The sequence below is a fragment of the Gossypium hirsutum genome, chromosome D11 (assembly GCF_007990345.1).
Source record: "Gossypium hirsutum isolate 1008001.06 chromosome D11, Gossypium_hirsutum_v2.1, whole genome shotgun sequence".
NCBI classification, from domain to species: Eukaryota; Viridiplantae; Streptophyta; class Magnoliopsida; order Malvales; family Malvaceae; genus Gossypium; species Gossypium hirsutum.
The window spans coordinates 63,859,473-63,879,243 of NC_053447.1; the positions used below are offsets into that span (position 1 = coordinate 63,859,473).

The window sequence follows — 19,771 nt, forward strand, 5'->3', positions numbered from 1 at the left end:
CCGGGAAAGTTTCTTCCTCCCTATACTCTCAACCTTCTTCAAGATCATTTTGTCTTCCCTTTTTCACTTCTGTTGATACCGTGTGTCAACAAATTTAAATTTTGAAATTGAGTAAATTAGTCATTTCAAAAAAAATTGAAGTAATTTAAACCCTATTAATTTCAAAAGTGAGCAATTAAATATAATTAATCGTATTAATGTCTTCTGTCAATTATATATAATTTTGATTGGTATAATAACAAATTTAACCTTCAATGTTTACATATTTTTGGTCTTAATTCTAAAAAAAAATAACGAATTCAAAATCAACATTTACTCAAATATTGCGAGGTAAATTTGTTGAATTATTACAAAATTGATAAAATGTGTAAAATTTGAAGGCTAAATTTGTTATTATACTAATAAAAATCATGTAAATTTTATGGAAAACATGAAGTTATAGTCAATTATCCCCAGTTGCTCACTTTTGAAATTAATAGAGATTAAATTACTCAATTTGCTCAATTTTGAAAATGAAATTAATATAATAAACTTTTTTTATACCTTATAAACAAACTGTATTTGAAAATGGTCCCTAACCAAGTTGTTATATGGACGGAAGGATCAATCAATCACAATCTTTCTTGTTCGAATCTCATCGCAATTAGGATGGTGCTCCAAGGCAAAGCAAAGTTATTATCACCAATTCTTAAACCCTAATTCTAGTGATCATAAATTAGGGTTAGTTTAGACAAGGAAAGGTCATTTTTGTCACTCCATAACTCAATACAGACGGCAACTCTCATGTAGTCAGATTAGAAAGTGAAGGTCAAACATGTAATTATACCCTCCACAGCTCTGATTTTCACATTTTTCTTGCATCTTTATTATGAGTCTTCATGCATTTATTCATGTATGTCATATTTGTCTCTCATGTTCTTTTTTTCTTTTTTAAAGTTATCTAACATTACAACTTGTTATATATATATATATTGTAAAACTTGTAATTTTGTATATATATATTATGAGTGATTACAATAGCGTAAAACTATTTTGTACAATTTTTTTATAATTATATATTTTAACAATTTAATCATTAAATTTATTCATATAATTGTATCTATTATAAATATAAACTTTTTAACCAATCTTAGAATGAGTTTGGTGGGTAATAAGATGCGGCGTATTTAGTTTTTTTTATTATTATCTAATGTTATATTATTATTACAATATTTGCGCTATCTTTATACTCGCAAAAAAATATACTGTTCATCTAAACTCACCATTATTTTTTAGATCAATACATCAAATGATTTTGTTAATATCATTATTATTGTTGTAATAACTTAAAAGTATTGGCTTCGTTTTAATTTATTTACCTTTTGGCCACTTGGGGACAGGAGAGTGGGACAGTAACCAGAACTGACCCAGACATAATTCTGAGTTTGTGGAGGGGGGCAATGATTTCGTTACGAGCAGGGCACGAAATGAAGGTGAGGCAGCCATACGGTTTGACACACGTGGACCATGGGCGACTGCCAACTTGGCATTTTCCGTTTGGTGGGATGGTCACGAGGTGTATTTCTGTGTGGTGGAAGGAGTGGCTCCGAGCAAAACCGTAAAAGCAGATTTTATAGGCCCACGTGTGGGCCGTGCAGGTCCACAGGCGTGATTTTTTACCCGTGACCTCTTTCTTTTTGTCATGGAATCCAACGCTCTTTGTTCCTAAGGCCAATCTCTTTTCTCTTGGATCAATTAGAAAACCTATTGGCTCATAATATAAGCAGTAAAATAATAAAAATTTATTGCACATTTTAGTGGAAGCAAATTATTTTTCTCATTTTAGATATTATTAGTTGGTTTCAATTCAGTCTTTAAAGTTACCGAACGTTCTTGAATCATTCTTTCGGACGTTAAAAACATTGATTAAGATATTCAACCAATTATAAATCTTCACGTTAATACTGCAATGATATTTTTAAAAATCTTTATAAATATAAAATATTTATAAAAATATAAATAAAATTATATTTTTTACAAAATAAAAAATATTTTAGATTTTTTTAAATAGTAAAAAGTGATAAAATTTTAAAAAATTATTAGAATTTGTAAAATATTGTAGAAAATTATAAAATCATTAGAAACTGTAAAAGATTGTAAAAAAAATTAAAAATTTAATAATAATAAAAATTATTGTATTTTGACATAAAGTATACATTCGCTAATCACATTTAAAATATTAAAAATTTGATATAAAAATTGTATGCCATAATACAATCAATTTTTTAAAAAAATTGTAATAGTAAGGGCCAGTTTCGGTTACGGAATAAAGTTTAGGTACCTGGTTTGACCCAAAAAAGTTCAAGTACCTATCTCAAACAAACGACGTAGTTTAAGGATCTTCTGTTCAATTAAGCATTTTCTGACTTTTTTTATGATTTCATTTTTATTTTTAAATACTTAGAATTAATTTTAAAAAACTGGATATTGCACTACTCATTTTATATGGGTGAAAATAATTAAAATAATTTAAAATAATAAGTTTAGTCCTATAATATATAAGTAGTTTTTTCAAGTTATAGAAGGAAAGTTACAATATATTTTTGGGTAAATTATATAAATAGTCACTTAATTATTAGCATTTTTTTTTGTTTTGATCACTTATATTTAGTTTTTTTTTAATTTTAATCACTAACGTTAACAAAATTTGATATTTGGTCATTCATCCGTTAAATCACTAATGGATTGCTAACGCGGCCATTTTTATTGGTATAATAATAAATTTAGCCCTCTAATTTTTATAGATTCTATCAATTTGGACTTAATTCTAAAAAATTCAACAAATTTAACCCCCACCTTTACACTTGATGTCAATTTAGTATTGATTTTAAAAATTAAAAAACTTTTAAAAAATAAAAAAAATAAAAGTTTCATTTTTCGATAAAAATACATAAGATTTTATAAAAATGCATATGAAATAACAATAAATACCCAATTTTCATTTTTTAACATGAATTTTATTTATTAAAATAATAATTTTATAAAGTAAAATATTAAAAAAAACCTACAAGACTTAAACCAAATTCAAACTTAAACCTACAAGACTTAAACCATATTCAAACTTTTCCATCTTTAATTTCATTTTATAAATAATAATTTATTTATTATATGTTTGGCTTTGTTCTTTAGTCATAGCCAAATTTGTGGAGTGCTAGGCACTATCTTTGGCCACAACCACTAACACCAATAACACCCTTACTTCGAACTCCTCAATTTTCACATCTTTCATATCATGCCATCAAACTAAGTTAGGTAATGGAGCTGCTAACATGACCACCTAGTGGGTCTCCAAGATCTCATATTCACCTATATATATCCAAACATGCTCACCCTCAAGCATAACCTCTAACGTAATAAACTCATTCTGGCAAACAACCTAAAACCATCAATTCTTACCCTTTCTACCCCAGGTTGTAGTTTTTAACTCAACTTGAACATGGTGGTCATCAATGTTGAGAAAAGGGAAAAGTTAAACCTGCTTGAGTCTTCTTCATAGATTTTTTCCCCTTAAATTATTTTTTTATTTATAAAATTACCATTTTTTTTATAGAAGAAGAAGACCATAAGTGGCCTTAGGACCTATTAGTTCTTACACAAGATTTCCAAGCTTTATCATCTAATAATATCTTCCTAACATTATTCAAAGATAACTCAAATATGACTAACTCTAAAGCATTCCCAGGACATGTTTTTGCCATACAATCAGCTACCATATTAACTTCTCTAAATACATGTTGAAATTTGACCATCGAGAACTGCCTGCTTTCTCTACTTTAATACCTCGAATGAGCGAGGCCATCATAACATCCTCATAATCTGCATTTAGCATATCAATCACTATCTTGCTGTCACTCTTCAAAATAACCTTAGAATAACTTCTATGTCGAGCTACTTGTAGACCATGATATATTGCCCATAATTCAGCTGTGAGACTTGGACATCTTCCAACAAACCGGTACAATTCTACTATCCAATTACCATGACAATCACGTAAGACACCACCTATGGTGGAATAGTTCCCATTATCATTTAACACTCCATCTGTGTTAACTTTGACCCAACCCTTCTTTGGAGGATTCTAAGTTACATAAATACTTCGATTGGGTGACTTTAGGTTATCGGTTCTCATCATACTACAAATATTAGTAGCAAGACTTTCAATCCTTCTAAGAATATCTTCAGGATAGACACTATCACGTTGAAATATAACTCTGTTCCTATTTTTTCATAAGAACCAACATAAAACAGCAAAGTATATACCCCACTCTATACTACCAACATGTAAACCAACATTATTTTCTAGATTAACAATTATCCTATCTATTAGATTCATCCCAAAAAAACTGAGATATGTAACCTGAGGGAATTAGTTTATACCACATACCTGCACTAGAGAGACAATCTCGCAAGATTAGAACCATAGATTCTTCGCTTCCACCACAAAGTGGACAACTGTTATCATCAGACATTCACCTCCTCACCCTCTCCTGATTTGTCAACAAACCCTGTCTCAAAACCAGCCATATAAAGTGCTCGACTCTCGGGGGCAAATTATTTCTCCAAACATTCTTCCAATTATCTATATTAGTAGAGTTTTCCAGCTGAGCAAAACCCTTATATGCATCTCGAACAGAAAAATCTACCAGTCGCACTATTCTTCCAAACACATCTATCTTTGCCAAGTTCATCATTCGGTGGAGGATATGCTTCAATATACTTCAAGATCTTCTTATCAAAATACTGTCTCAATTCCACCAACCATCCGAATCCACTAAATCTGCAACTTTAAGCTCTAACAAATTAACCGGGGAAGTTTTAACATAATTACACAACGGCCCCAGACATGGAATCCAATTATCAGTAAGAAAATTAACAGTTCGCCCATCTCCAATGCTCCAACGTATGTTATCCATAAATGAATTCCAAACTTTAATAAGAGACCGCCGAGTATGAGAACAATTAGCTCTACTAATAAACAATGTCATGTTAGAAAATGAGATATATATATTTTTATAATTTTGTATGTATTTTTATCGAAAAATGAAAGTTTAAATAAATTTTTTAAAAGTTTTTTAAAATTTAAAATTTATATTTTTACAACCAAGACTAAATTAATATAATGTATAAAGTTGAGGGTTAAATTTATTGAATTTTTTAGAATTAAGACTAAATTGATAGAAACTGTAAATATTAGATGACTAAATTTATTATTATACCAATAAAAAAATGCCACAACCAAACTCCATTAATAATATGAGTGATCAAAATATTAAATTTTTTTAATGATAGTGACTAAAATACAAAATTTTAAATGTGAGTAATTAAAACCAAAACATGAATATATTTTAAAAGTGAGAAAGTTATGTTATCCTTAATTTCAGTGCTTGATAATAATATTTTACACTGTACCCTATATTTTTTTTGTACATCGTTAATGGAGTTCAAAGATTCCACAAATGGTATTAAAATGTTATCAAATGTCTTTAAATTACCTAAAAAACCAAACTAATAAATAAGAAAAAAAATATTAAAATTATATATGAACTTCGATTTAATGTGTAATATCATATATAAACTTTGATTCTGTGCGATTCTATACATAAAATCTCAAATTCATTTCATTTTCACAAATCACTAACAATATTATCGAATTAACACAAATTTCACTGATATATTACATACACAAATAATTATCTTAATCTAATATAAAAATAAATAAATTTATTTATTTATTCAAACATGTACAATTGAATCAAAATTAAAATTTCACGAATAATTGCACCAACTTAATCAAAGTCGCAATGCCTAGGCTAACTCCTTAACAACATCGATAAATCCGATTTGAGATCAAAGGTAATGAACACAACACATTGAACTTATAACAATGTTTTTTTCTGAATAACACTAATATATTTCTGTGACAATAAAACTACTACAAAGTCCTAAACAGACAAGCATTTATACAACAAATATTTAGTAACCCTCCAACAATGAGTTCCCCATACATGCATAATGACATTGATATCTGCTTTGCCCTGTCCAGCATCCATTCATGAACATGAACCGTCAACAAAAGAAAAAAGAAAGGTTGATGATGAAAATGAGACTTTAAGACCCAACATTACTAAGAGGAGCATAGAAAAATGTTTTACGGATTCGAATGTAAGTGTGAAATGCGAATAAATGTCTAATATGGGTATATTCATGTTTGGACACAAATATTTTATGAAAAATGAAGAGTCGAAAGTACCTCATCAAGATGATGATTCCGATTGACTTGCTGATTGCTTTGGTCTGAACTGTCCAGCAGGAGGACCATCTTTTCGTCTCTCATATCTTTTGTTCACAGATTTTGATTCTTTTCTTTGCTTTGGTTGATAAGTAGGGTATTTGCAGGGTATAATTTCCCCATTGATATATTTATCACCTAAAAAATTACACAAAAACCTTATTATATTACATGACCATAATCTAGCTATCTGGTGAAACCAAAACTTTCTTTGCATGACCGAAGTTAACTAGACCAACCAACCTCCATAATCTTTATTTTTGACATCTATGTAGGAATCAGGCAGCACCCAAAGTACTCCAGGCAATCCTACACCCAAAACAAACAACATAATACTAAACTTATGTTCCATGTATTTGGAGGGTTCATGGACCATGTCTGAATATGCATAAGACATTACCCTTGAACTTTTCGGAGGTTTCTTCTGATACAGTACACTGGAAACCTGTATAGGTTGTAGTGCTAAAAGCATACATGTTCTTCTTTGCTTCTTCCATGCTGTAATAAAGAGAAAAAAAAGAGATCATATAAGAGATTTCTTCATTACAGTTGCTAGATATACATACAGTCCTAAGACAAAGATTTTGTCATAAGTAGCCTTAATTTCTAAGGAGGAACTGTTATAATGTTGTCTGAAACTCATTATAACAAGATGAATTGCAAATTCTTTTCCTCTTCATTATGCTTTCTAACTTCAGTGGCAACTACTAATTATGATGATTCAGAACATTTATGAGTAATGCATTCTTCAATCTTATTTCTTTCATTCAATTCAAGGCTCCATCTTTGTTCATAATCTTCAAGCTAAAACAATAAGATACATTATTATAATAATAAACCCCTCACCTTAATACAATTAACAAAGGAATTCCCTTTCTATGTTTCAATAAAAAACCAATGGAAACAAACTAGCTACCCCATTATTTAAACATTTCCTGGGAAACAAACAGATACATAAAGGGAAAACAGAACTCTTAAAACCCACAAAAAATCTCATCAAATTTGAGATTTCCCAACAAGAAAAAACAAACCCAGAAAATAAAACATGAAACCCAAAGAGGAACTCTTAATTACTTCACAGCCAACCAAAATTTCATATTTTTCAGTTTTTTTCAACTTAAAACATGAAACCAGGAAGAAAAAAAAGTCTCACCTGCCAAGGACAGTAGCAAGAGTGTTGAGATAAGTCTCAATCATTTGTTCTCTTGTAGGAGCTGGGTCTTTAGGGAACTCCATAACAATGAGCCAATGGTTATAATCACAACCAGGTAACGTTATCGTTTCCCTGGTCTCATTGCTGCTGCGTCTCTTAGATGAATAGTCACTGTCCAGTGCTGCAGCTTTGATAACACGACGACGACTAGTCGACGATGAAGGGAGATGATGAATCAGTGAGTTCACTCGGATAACAGGGTGTGCAGTGAGCAGGAAACGAGTTGGAAGAAAGGGTTTTGAAGGTAGAAGAAGAGAAGAAGGGTTTAACAAAGTCGCCATTGGAAGTATCAGAAGGAGAAGAAGAGATTAGATTGTGATATTTCTGAGGATGTTTCGATATTTTAAGCATTTGTTATTGGGCTTAGAAATGAAAACTTTGAGTTCTGAGTTGGGCTAAAAGTCCAAAATTGATTCTAGAAATATTCAACATGAGAAACAAAGGCTGAAAGGTCGACATTCATAGCATTAGGATCATCCCATTCAATGGATTCCCACCATTCTCTTGGCTTTACACAGATTCGTTTCAAAAATGTAGGAATTGAAGGTTCCCCATTTTCAAGCTGGGGAAGTAACAAAGGGATCCTTTTTAGTTCAGGACATTCTGTTATTCGAAGATATCGAAGAAAATTTGTGGGAATCATCACACCATTACCACAAATAGTTTTCAGTCTTGGTAAGCTGTATAAGGACAGTTCCCTTAGTTTTGGGAGAACAAGTGATGTAGTCTCGGAACCGTTTCTTGTTCCATTGTCGTCTATGATTTTTTCCATTTCTTGGCAATCTTCAACCCTCAAATCCTCCAAGTTTTGGAGGCCTTGCCACATTTCAACCGAAAACAACTTCTTCATCCTTGAACATTTTTCCAAGGAAATCATTGTAAGACGAGAAAAGATGACAGGACATGGAGATTCAAATGTTGGTCCTACTCTTACAAGTTCAAGCAAGTTGCATAGTTTTCCAAGGACTAGCCTCTCGATGTTCTTGAATGAATAGGAAGGCGATGACGACAAATCGATCACGCACTCGATCCCTTGACACTCCCAAATGTGACAAAGTGTTACTCCATGGAACAAAGACGTTCCGTCGCTTAAGCATTTGAGATCATCACACTTCTCAACATGAAAATAATTGAGGTCCATTGGAAGCATTGCAAAGTCTGCTTCTTCTAGATCACAATTAACAAAGTATAAAGTGTTATGCTCCTCAGGTTTCTCAAACTTGTCTTCCACCCCAAATAACGAACCATTTCTAGACAAAGACGATCCCACAGAGCAAATATAGTTTTGAGGCCATTTGGTTCCGCTCGTAGAATTATATTTCTTGAATTCTTCCATATCAAGAAATATGCATGAAAGAAATTCAAGCTTGCTTAATTTGCCTACTTCTTCTCCTTTTAGCTGTAGCATTGTTGCCAGGTATTGGAGACGAGAAAACATTGGTAGAGTTCCGGTCGGTAGCTCCTTTAAACCCTCTGCTTGTAGAGCAAGATACGTTATATTTTCTAACGTTTCCATTTGAGGAGGGATCTTATCAATGGTTGTGTTATAAAGATCCAACTTTTTCAGTGCTTTAAGCCCTGCTAAAGAAGGCAGATGTCTTAACTTGTAACAACATCGGAGTACCAGGGAATTAAGATTTCCCAGGTTAGAAATGGAATCGGGCAGATTCGTGATGTTGGTATAGGAAAGATCAAGAACCTTTAGTCCATTCATGTGCTCAAAGAAAGTTCCCGGAATCGTTTTGAAACCAGTTTCTAGAACCCTTCTGAATACCAGATTACGTTGTTGCAATAACAAGGTTGATAGATTATGACATTTAGGTGAAATGTGAGAAGGGATTTCTAATATTGAATTATTCATCAAGGAAACCTTGTCAAAAGTCCCTGTCGCCCATTCGCGTTCATCTGGTAGTTCCTTCAACTGCAAGCCAGCTTTCACATAGAATCGAGAATGGTCTTTGATCAACAATGCCATGTCCCTTATGACGTCGTGCATCTTAACACTTAACTCATAGCCTAAACTTCGAGTCCGCTCCAACAGGCTATTGTTTTCGAGCTTGTTTAGAATACTATGGCCTCTGTCATACATTGCCTGCCTAGTATTTCCATTAATGAACCCCTCATCGATCCATTTCTCGATCAACTCCCTTCTTTTAATCGGGAAATCTTCAGGATACAATGAGCAATATACGAAACAATTCTGGATTTCTGAATCAGCCAAACGGTTATAACTAAACATCAAGCACTTGAAAACTTCATTATCCCATTGTTTCACACTTTTCACATGTTGACATAACTCATTTAGTGCATTCCTCCACTCATGGATATCATATACCCCTTTCATGCTACCAGCTATTGTAACAATGGCAAGTGGTAAACCTCCACATTTCTTAACAATGGAGTTCACAATTTTTTTCAACTCTGGATCTTGTACAACACTATGCCCAAGCTCAACATGGTTTAAGAATAAATTCATGGACTCTTGTTTTGAAAGAGGTTTCACTTGGACCACCTTGCACCCCATAGATATGCACACTTCTTTTGATCTGCTAGTAAGCACTACTTTCACTTTCCTCTGCTCATCAGGTTTCGGATCAGGGATTCCGATTTTCGATAAAGAAAACCATTCCCAAACATCATCTAAGATCAACACATAACTTGTTCTTTCCAAAGCATGGTTCAATGTTGTTGCCCGTTCGAGTTCGTCTTCCGGAAGAGAATGCTTGAGACAACGAGCAATGCCTTCTTGTATTTTGGAAACATTCATTTCTTTCGATACAGTAACCCAAATGACTTTACGAAATTGATCTTCCTTCAACAATTGATTGTTGATATGCTTCATGATCGTAGTTTTCCCGATACCGCCCATCCCGCAAACTCCAATCATTCTAACTTGATCATCATCCATCAAGAGCTGCCATATTTGATTGTTTACATTAGTTTCACCTTCTAAATCTGATGTTAACAATGTCACTCCTTTGGCTGGTGGCCTATCAACCGCCAAACCATCTGAAAAACAGCCTTGTCGATGAATTTCCTTCACTTCTTCGATCTTCTTCCGAACAAGTTTGCCTAATCGAGCACGCGAGAAGCAAGAAACAACGACCAGCTTCTGTTCGATCTTCTCGATTTCGGCATTCATTTTCTCTACATTGTCTAGCCATTTCTCTACTTCTTTCTTGACCATTTTCCCGCCACGGATCTCCGATTCGTTTTCCGATTCTATATCTTGCTTTCGAACATTCAAGTCATCCAATCTCAATCTTAGATCATTCATTTTTTCTTCAAGTTTTCGGTAATTATCCAAGTATCTGCATGTAGGAACCCCTAAACACTTCATGAATCCAATTGCTGTTCCTATTAGCTCCATGTATAGAATTAATCACTGCCTGTAATGCAAACTATATAATTTGTTGAATCAAAAGATACAAACTTTCATGATCATTCAGAATGATATGAAACTATGCCATGACTGAGGATTAAAGATGACATGAAACTATCATATATATGCAGAGTTTTAGATAGTTTTTACCTGGTGGATTATTGCAGTAAGCTCTGATATTTCTGAAGAACTTGGTTGAATCTGGGAATTAATGAAGGCAAATCTGAGAATGATTATTATGAATGAAAACAACCATGAAAGAGATCAAAGTCAATGATGTTGTTGTTTCAAAGTAAACGAAACTAGAGAGTAAGTTCAAGGCACCATCCAGCTTGTATATTATTATTATTTTTCATATGATATGGCATCTACATAAGATAAAATAAGTAGTTCAGGAATCTAAACAATAAACAAATATTTTATAGATTTGAATGTTATGGTTTTTGACAGCACATAATAACAGGATCTTAGGCTTCAACAACACAAGTGATGGACATAGATGTTTTTCTTCTACACATTTCGAAGGAGAACTTTGAATTTTGCCCATACCTTCTATTATGGTTTTTTGATAGAATTGTTAATGGCTTAGTTTATCCCTCCAATTCTAAAGATTGGTTCGAAATTTAAAAAAATTTGAACAAAAATTTTAGACCCAAAAAATAGAATTGAGTAAAATATTAAACCTGTTTAAAATATATATTAGACTCAAGCTTGAACATTAAAAGTCCGAGCTTGACCAGGCCCATTAATACCTCTATTCCTTGAATACATTTTGCTTTTTCTTGTCTTTAAGTAGAAGAAAAAAGAATTCCAAATACTAAAAAAATATAAAAACATCTAGAAAAATATATATATATATAGAAAAATATATATGGAGAGAGTTGTCTAAGGGTTAGGTAGTTCGTTGAGCTCAACATAGGTTGAACTTAGATAAATATTTTCATGTTTCATACGGGTTTAAATTTAATTTAAATATATGAAAAATATTAAATTGAACAATTAAACAAGTTTATGGGCCAAGTTGGCCCAAAATAGTTCTAGGCTTGAGGTTTTTTTGAACCTCGATTGTGGTTCGATACATGAATAACTTTAGCTTAAATTTGTGGTTTATGTAATTAATTTTAAGCGATAGATTCAACGGGTCTAAAATTATCATATCTGTAATTTATTTCACTATTTATATTATAATCTCTTGTAAAAAATGGGGTTAATGTAATTTTTTCCTCTGAACTTGGCGATTAGATTCACTATGGTACATGTACATTTTTTAGCACTTTGGTACACAAACTTCCATTTTAGTTTTTACACCTGAAAAAAATATCAAAGTTTGGTGGTGCGACACTTAAAATTATACCATGTCGGCAAATTCACTTTTTTTTATAGGTGATGATGCGGTATTAAAATTATACCACATCATCAAATTTTTAAATATATTTTTTAAGTTTAATTATTAAAATAAATTTAATTGTCAAATTCAAAAACCAATAAATCTGGACCTGGGCAGCCCCTTAGATACAAGAATAACCTGTTGAGAACTCAAGACATACCAAACATTGTCTAAAAAGTGATGTTGGAAACTCAAGGCCCATTGCCTCGTCCTAAAAAAACCTGTTTTTTTCATTGAAAGGGATCTGATTGAACCTGGTAACTCGCCAAGACATAGCAAACCTATTTCATCTAATGTTTGCACCATCACAAAAGTAAAGGCTAGATGATTGCCATGTTGTTACGTTTGCTGTTTGGGGGGCTAATGTCTTTTGATTGTTGCTCATTTTCTTTGGCAGTCAAGGATAACCGTATTTTACTTTTATGTTACTTGGATTTGAATGTGAGTGTTGAATATGAGTATGTGTCAACATGAATATTTTTAGAGAATTCTTGAAGGATCATATCTGAATAACTATGTTGGACATAGGTTCCGGACAAACATACTTCTAAGAAAAATGAATAGTCGCAGCAACATAGCTTTGTTTCTTGAGCATGACAAGCAAAGCTGAAACCCAATGTGAAGGGAAACAAATAGTTTTTTTCTGTTTTGAAATTAAGGGAAAGAAATAATAGTTTTATTAGTTCTATGTTACCTGAATTTGCCCCTCAACGATACATCAGGTGTTCTACAAGTTGCCAATCAAGGGATCCTAGTCCTTACAGGCCATGAATGTACCATTGTCCGGTCTTCAAACTCATCCACACATGGTGTTCATAGTCCAGTTGCCCAGCTTCTGGATTCAGGGAATCTTGTTGTGAAAGAAAAATGAATAGAATCCTGGGAACTTCTTATGGCAGAGCTTTGATTATCCAGGTGATACATTCCTGCCAGAAATGAAGCTCGGAAGGGACTTAAGAACCGTACTTAACCGATATCTGTCATCCTGAAAAACCCCTAATGACCCTTCTCATGGCAATTTCATATTTGAGCTGCAACTTGATGGATTCCCAGAGATCATTACCAAAGAAGGCTCAACCATTCGATACCACCTTGCTCCTTGGAACGGTGTGCAGTTCAGCGGCATAACTTGTTTAAAACCGAATGGTATATACACATTTAGATTCGTGTTGAACAAAAGGGAGATATATTACAGCTCCAAGCTTCTTAATAGCTCAATTCCTTCAAGGATTGTGTTTACTGATAATGAACTTTGGCACCTTGTTTGGATTGACAGAAAACAAAGTTGGGAAGCTTATGCAGTGGTACAAATGGATAACTGTGACAATTATGTACTTTGTGGTCCATATGGTATCTTCACCTTTACTTACTACCCTGTATGCAGTTGTTTGAAAGGATTTCAGCCAAAATCTCCAAACCCATGGGTTAGAAAACTTTGGTCAAGTGGATGTGTTGGAAACACTCCATTAATCTGTTCTAATGATGGATTTCTAAAGTACTCCAAGGTGAAATTACCGGATTCTCGACGATCCTGGTTTAGTTACAGTTTGAACCTTGAAGAGTGCAAGTACATGTACAAAAACAACTGCTCTTGTAATGCTTATGATTCAGAGGCAAGGTAATTGACAAATTCATTTCAATGTATGAATTTGAACCGGTCAATTCATTACACGATTGTATGTGTGTTTAGAACTGATCATATACGTAATTAAGAGACACAACTCTTTCACCTAGAACATGCAAATTACATTATTTTACTTTTGAAAATGTTCAAACATAAATCCACCATAGCAGGAAAGTTCTATCTACCTTGAAGCATGGATATGGTAAGTTCTTTTCCGGTAAATGCTGTATCCATTTTGATAGCACTAAAATTGTTGAAGGGTTCCCTTTGTATGAAGAAACCAGGTCGTTTAGGTTGAGGCAAAGTTGCTTCTTCATTTGTGAGTTTGAGAAGAACAGATGACATTGGTGGCCTGTCTTCTGGGCATTCTTGAACACACAATAAACCAACATGGATAAACCGAAGCACTTCAGACCTAACACATGTTTCTTCTAGGATTCTGTCCATCACTTCCAAACCTCTGTCTTCATTCCAAAGCAACCAGGCCTACAAAGAAAATGGTACATGACTGAACATACATCTGCGACCATAATTTAAATCGAAAAGAGATTCCATTGTTATGACTTACGTGGCCTAGAAGATTGTGTTGATGATCGGGATGATTGTACCCTTTATTCTTTTTACCACTTATTATCTCTAGCAAAAGCACACCGAAGCTGAAAACATCGGATTTGGCTGAAAATGTTCCATCATTCGCATACTCAGGAGCCATGTAACCACTGCATTAAAGCGTTTTGTATGAAATGAAGTCTTTTTCTATATAAATGAGGCCTGAGTTAACTAATAGATCAGTAATGGTAGCTTACAATGTTCCAACAACTCTAGTTGTTTTTGTTTCCTCATCATTACCACCAAAAATTCTTGCTAACCCAAAATCTGAAATTTTAGGGATCAAGTTGCTGTCTAGTAAAATATTGCTTGCTTTGAGATCCCTATGAATAATTTGAAGTTTAGAGTCTTGGTGGAGATAGAGTAGCCCTCTTGCTATTCCTAGAACAATATCAACCCTGTTTTTCCATGATAAAAGTGCTCTACTTTTATGATCTGCACAAATAATGCCTTGTGAATCTCAAAATGATGTCTTGAATATTGATATTATAGTAAAGAATAATCTATTAATTCAAACTGATAAATGGATGAAAATATCAAACCAAAGATGAAGTAATCCAAGCTTTTGTTGGGCATAAACTCATAGATTAACATCCTTTCATCTCCTTGAATGCAACAACCAAGCAGTCCAACAAGATTCCTATGCTGAAGTTTGGCTATCAAAACTACTTCATTCCTGAATTGCTCCACACCCTGGCATGAATCTTTTGACAGCCTCTTTACTGCTATTTCCTGTCCTGTTGGGAGATTGCCCTGCATAATGTCGAACAAGATTGGTATAATAATTGCAGACATGGACATGTTTTCAGTTGCATCATGACAAACGAATGCTGCCACAGTCAAATTGTGGTAACGTAACATATACCATATCTGGTTACCTTGTAAACAGGACCAAAGCCACCCTCTCCAATTACATTGCCAAAAGAGAAATATTTGGTGGCAATTTCTATGGTAGAGAAGGCGAACAAGGGAACTTCTCTTTCATCTTCCTCACCTTCCATTCTTGTTGAATGAAGCACTACATCTGTAATTCAATGTGTTATATCTCTTAAATACCAGAAATCTGTTTGAAGAAAATGAGCAAGCTTGGATGAGTGTCCTTACCTCTTTTCTTTGATTTCTTCCAAATTATGAAGGATATTAGGCCCAAAACGATTGCACTTGAAATGATTGACACGAGTATGATAGCCACTCTGTTCTTTTTCTTTGACTCATTGGTTAATCCTAGAAAAGACAGTGTTAAGAAAATAGTTATTAACCATGCATTTGTTTTGAAAAACAATTATGATGAATATAGACAAGATATTGAATTACTCTATTCCAAATATCTGTCAAACATGAGTTCTTCCAGAAAAAATGCATAACACGCATAGCAAGTGTGCATACCTAGACCTGAAGCTGAGAGTCTTACAAAGACATCTTCTCCTCGGTACATGTCTGCAACTTCAGTAATATCAAAGAGGTCACCAAACCACATCAAACAGCCCGTGCGGCCCTCACTTACATTCATATTAGCATAAGCTGTACAAGAGCAGTCCTTCAAGCATTCAGCCTCACATCTGGTAGGGTTCAAGCTCTCATTCAACTGAAATTTCAACAAATCCGGCACTTTAACCCCGACAAGCCTTGTAAAGCCTTCTCCCTTCTGACAGTCCAGTGATGATTCTCTTACACAGTTCTTAGACTCTTGTGATTTTGATATGAACCCTTTTATACACTCACAAGCATCTGCTCTCCTACTGCTGCATATACTGTTAACACCACAGGATCCATAGCTCCCACATTTATCAAATGGAGCTGAGTATAAAACATCCCAACTGCTTCGCTGGTTCAATATAAGACGCTGTACATAACCAGACTGGTTCAACCATAATCGCATGGTAATCGCCTCACTGGCAGCTTCATAAGTATGATATACCTCATTCTCATTAGAGATGACAATTGGTTTGAAGACTAAACTTTGAACTGCAGGAACGGCTCCAAACCCAATTCCATTCCATGGTCCTGTACGGTATATTTTCACCGATCCTCTATCAATGAATAACTGAGGCAACCCATTTTTGTCAAGCCTGTAAGTTAAGTTTCCGGGAGATGGATCATCGGCGCTTTTCCATGATGTTAAATATCTTTCCTCACCTGTCTTTAAGTTCCATCCAATTTTCATGCCTGGCAAGAGTGTGTCTGATGGGTGATCAAAGCTTTGCCACAAATAGCTTTCTGGCATGCTTTTGTTGTCCTTGAGAACAAGGTTTCCAGTATCTAAGAGCCGTGCCACAGGATCTTGTACTGTCCCAGACACATTGGATGACCAGATAACACTATTTGTCTGGTTGAAAAGGACAAGATTTCCAGTTTCACTTAAAGTTAAAACCCCTTTCCGTTCAGCAATGGGGTTGTTCCCGTTTGCAACCCAAACAACTGCTCCAGGGCTGTTCTTGTACCATATTCCCAAGTACCTGTTTCTTGATTTTCCTGGTGAGAAGAAGCCTAGTTCAAAGGTTTCTAATGATGAAATCAGTGTCTCACCATCACTAATAGATCCTTCTACACCTAAAACATCTGCTTCCTCTGACAATTCCAAGTGTGAAAAAACTAGTACTACAAAGCAGATCAAAGTGAATACAGGAGCCGTCTCCATGTTAAAACTCCAGTGTTCTCCTAAACAGGTTCTCTCTACTAGCCTACATATATTGCAATTGATTGGCGTGTAGAAAAAGGCTACAATTGACTTTAGAAGTTGAAGCATAGACTCCATGTACCATACCAATTAACATAAAATGAAGAAATCGAATTTTCCTTTTTCTTCTTCCAACTTTTAACTTTTAATTACCGGGAAACTTGTAAACTTTTTAAAATATATATATTTTTTAAAACTTGTTTTAACATTTAACTTAATTATCAACTTTGTCTTTAAATTTATTAAAATAAATAAAAATATTTTCTTTATTAATAACTTAATTTAAGCAAAATATTTTTAGACGAAAATGAAAACACTTATTATTTTATGTATATTGAACCACACTAGTTAACAACAAATTTAAACAGGGTATCTTTTTTTTTTTAAAAAAGGAATTTATGTTCAATATTTATATCAACATAAAATCTTAAATATGAAAAAAAAACTGTAAAAAATAAAATATGGACATTCAACCTCTAATCCAAGTAAGATGGCCAGTAAAATTACCGTGGCTTGAAATTATATGAACATTTGACACATGATATTTGTATCTCTTAGAATGTTAAATAAGACTTTGGATTCAAAGCCATAATAAATTATAGTTTGCAAGGAATATTCTATCACACATAGTTTCCTTCTCCCTCAGGCATTTGGAAAATGACGTTTTGACATTACTAGCTATTTACGCGGAATACTTTGTATCAAATATATTTGTTCAAACCTTGACCATCAATGTCTTTTTTTAAGATTAGTATTTGTACCTGTATTTTTTTAAAAATTTATAAAATTTAGTAATTTATACATAAAATCATATAAATTTCCATTCCATTGGTCAACCTATGTATATATATATATAATTCCTATCAATGGTTCACTATTGTCAGCAACGGAAATTTAATTTTCGAGTTTGTTATTCTCATCTGACAATTCAAACATGAAATGCAATAAAAGTCAGAGGAAGTAGACAATTGCTGAGTTTATCGCCATTCAAAACAATTTTCCATTTTTTTAATCTTTCAAGTCTTTAAAGCTTTAAAAAGGGTCACAAATGGATACCACACCTGCAATATTAAACACTGTTTTTAGAGAAGTGCAAGAGAGGAAATGGTATCCAAGGGCCCCTTAAACATGAAGCTTGCTTTTTAAACTAAGTTTAAGATTATATGATAAGCTATACAAGTAACATATTTTAATTCCATTTTTAATGTGTTTTTGGATGATTAAATATGCAAATTAGTGAATTCGGTGCTCTTAATCCTTTAAATTCATGTTTCTATGCTTAGGAGAGCATTTGGGAGCGAAAGGAGCGAAAAACGAACCGAAATCGGAAAAAATAGATGTTTTCAGGATCCACACAGTCTGGGCATTCCTAAACGGGCAGACCACATGCCTATGTGCCAGCCAGTGTCAATTTCGCAACATGCTTCCCAAATACGCCGAAAAACCCCTTTTTTAGGCTTTCTGAGCATTCTAAAGTCTATAAATACCAATTAGAAGAAGACTTAAGGGGGCAATCAGAGAAGACCAAAGAAAACACTCGAAGAGCGCCATCAGAATCAACTAGGAAGCGAATCTCCCTCAAGATCGAAGATCTCCATTTAATTTCTTTTGAAGTTTTATTGAGTTTCTTTATGTCTTGTGGTTATCCTAACTTTGAGATGTTTCTATTCAGGATTATGAACTAAATTCCCTACATACATAGGGAAGATGAACCCTATGATGAATCTTATTATTTGATTTCTGATGTACATGATAAATATTTGATTCTTGTTCTCAATTATGTATACTTATTTCTTATTTTAATATTTCTGCGATCTTAATTCATGTTTAATGTGCTTATTTCAGTGGAGCAAAAGTCCCTGTTTAAGAGTATATCTAGTAAAATTGAGTGGAGTTGCATGCAATCCTAGAAATAGGACGACATAAATTTGCCAGATTTGAGTCAAATCTAATAGGGGAATCGATAGATCGAGTTAATGCGACAATAGGGGTTTTAATTAGAAAGAGATTTCAATTAATCAACTTAGAGTCAGTTGTTCTTACTCTCAAAAAAGATATTAACATAATTTAAGGATTTATACGAATCAAGATGCAAGTGAATAAATCCTTTAATTCAGATTCATAATAATAGGTGAAGTCTAGGTGGATTCTTTCTTGGGTATTGTCTATCTCATTGATTATCTTCGATTATTTTCCTATTTCATTCTCTGTTGCGTTCTTAGTTAGATTAGTTTAGTAATTTTAGATTAAAAACAATCACTCCAATTTGTCGGCTAAATAATAGAAAAATGATAATTACTAGTACTTTTAGTCATCCTGGATACGATATTCCTTACTCATCATAACTATACCATTGTTCGATAGGTGTGCTTGCCTTAGTCCTCGTAGGTTAGTTTCATCATGCAATGTATTAGCACTGTTTCGTATTTGGACGTTCTAAACGGTATCGCGGGGAAGCATTTTATCCCGAAGAGAGGTTTGTGCCAAGGAGACCCTTTAAGCCCTTTTCTGTTTCTTATTTGCAGTGAGGGGCTTTCAACTTTTATGAGGC

At 33.5% G+C, this 19,771-nt stretch overlaps 3 protein-coding genes across 3 annotated transcripts; all 3 read right to left on the minus strand.

Annotated features, from left to right (window-relative positions):
• Window positions 1-5,745: 5,745 nt before the first annotated feature.
• LOC107929702 (multiple organellar RNA editing factor 9, chloroplastic) lies at window positions 5,746-7,858 on the minus strand. Its single transcript, XM_016861212.2, has 5 exons — window positions 7,482-7,858; window positions 6,729-6,826; window positions 6,572-6,637; window positions 6,290-6,466; window positions 5,746-6,074 (listed from the first exon to the last, which is right to left on the minus strand). The coding sequence occupies exons 1-4, from the start codon at window positions 7,820-7,822 to the stop codon at window positions 6,294-6,296; spliced, it is 678 nt and encodes a 225-aa protein (XP_016716701.2). The 5' UTR covers window positions 7,823-7,858; the 3' UTR covers window positions 5,746-6,074; window positions 6,290-6,293.
• Window positions 7,859-7,956: 98 nt separating this feature from the next.
• Window positions 7,957-11,243, minus strand: LOC107929701 (probable disease resistance protein At4g27220). Its single transcript, XM_041104833.1, has 2 exons — window positions 11,074-11,243; window positions 7,957-10,930 (listed from the first exon to the last, which is right to left on the minus strand). The coding sequence occupies exon 2, from the start codon at window positions 10,909-10,911 to the stop codon at window positions 7,957-7,959; it is 2,955 nt and encodes a 984-aa protein (XP_040960767.1). The 5' UTR covers window positions 10,912-10,930; window positions 11,074-11,243.
• A 2,641-nt stretch (window positions 11,244-13,884) lies between these two features.
• On the minus strand, window positions 13,885-17,249 carry LOC107929777 (G-type lectin S-receptor-like serine/threonine-protein kinase At4g27290). Its single transcript, XM_016861279.2, has 7 exons — window positions 15,930-17,249; window positions 15,648-15,767; window positions 15,422-15,567; window positions 15,086-15,296; window positions 14,741-14,978; window positions 14,503-14,653; window positions 13,885-14,420 (listed from the first exon to the last, which is right to left on the minus strand). The coding sequence occupies exons 1-7, from the start codon at window positions 17,179-17,181 to the stop codon at window positions 14,112-14,114; spliced, it is 2,427 nt and encodes an 808-aa protein (XP_016716768.2). The 5' UTR covers window positions 17,182-17,249; the 3' UTR covers window positions 13,885-14,111.
• Window positions 17,250-19,771: the final 2,522 nt, after the last annotated feature.

Bases quoted from the DNA above. Each gene is read 5' to 3' on its own strand.
- LOC107929702 (XM_016861212.2), bottom strand. From the start codon at position 7,822: ATGGCGACTTTGTTAAACCCTTCTTCTCTTCTTCTACCTTCAAAACCC. The intron at 6,638-6,728 runs GTAATGTCTTAT...TTTTGGGTGTAG, and splicing joins AACCTCCGAAAAGTTCAAGG to GATTGCCTGGAGTACTTTGG. The intron at 6,467-6,571 runs GTTGGTTGGTCT...GTAATTTTTTAG, and splicing joins CAAAAATAAAGATTATGGAG to GTGATAAATATATCAATGGG.
- LOC107929701 (XM_041104833.1), bottom strand. From the start codon at position 10,911: ATGGAGCTAATAGGAACAGCAATTGGATTCATGAAGTGTTTAGGGGTT.
- LOC107929777 (XM_016861279.2), bottom strand. From the start codon at position 17,181: ATGGAGACGGCTCCTGTATTCACTTTGATCTGCTTTGTAGTACTAGTT. The intron at 15,768-15,929 runs GTATGCACACTT...TGTCTTTTCTAG, and splicing joins ACTCTCAGCTTCAGGTCTAG to GATTAACCAATGAGTCAAAG. The intron at 14,979-15,085 runs GTTTGATATTTT...TTATTTGTGCAG, and splicing joins CTTGGATTACTTCATCTTTG to ATCATAAAAGTAGAGCACTT.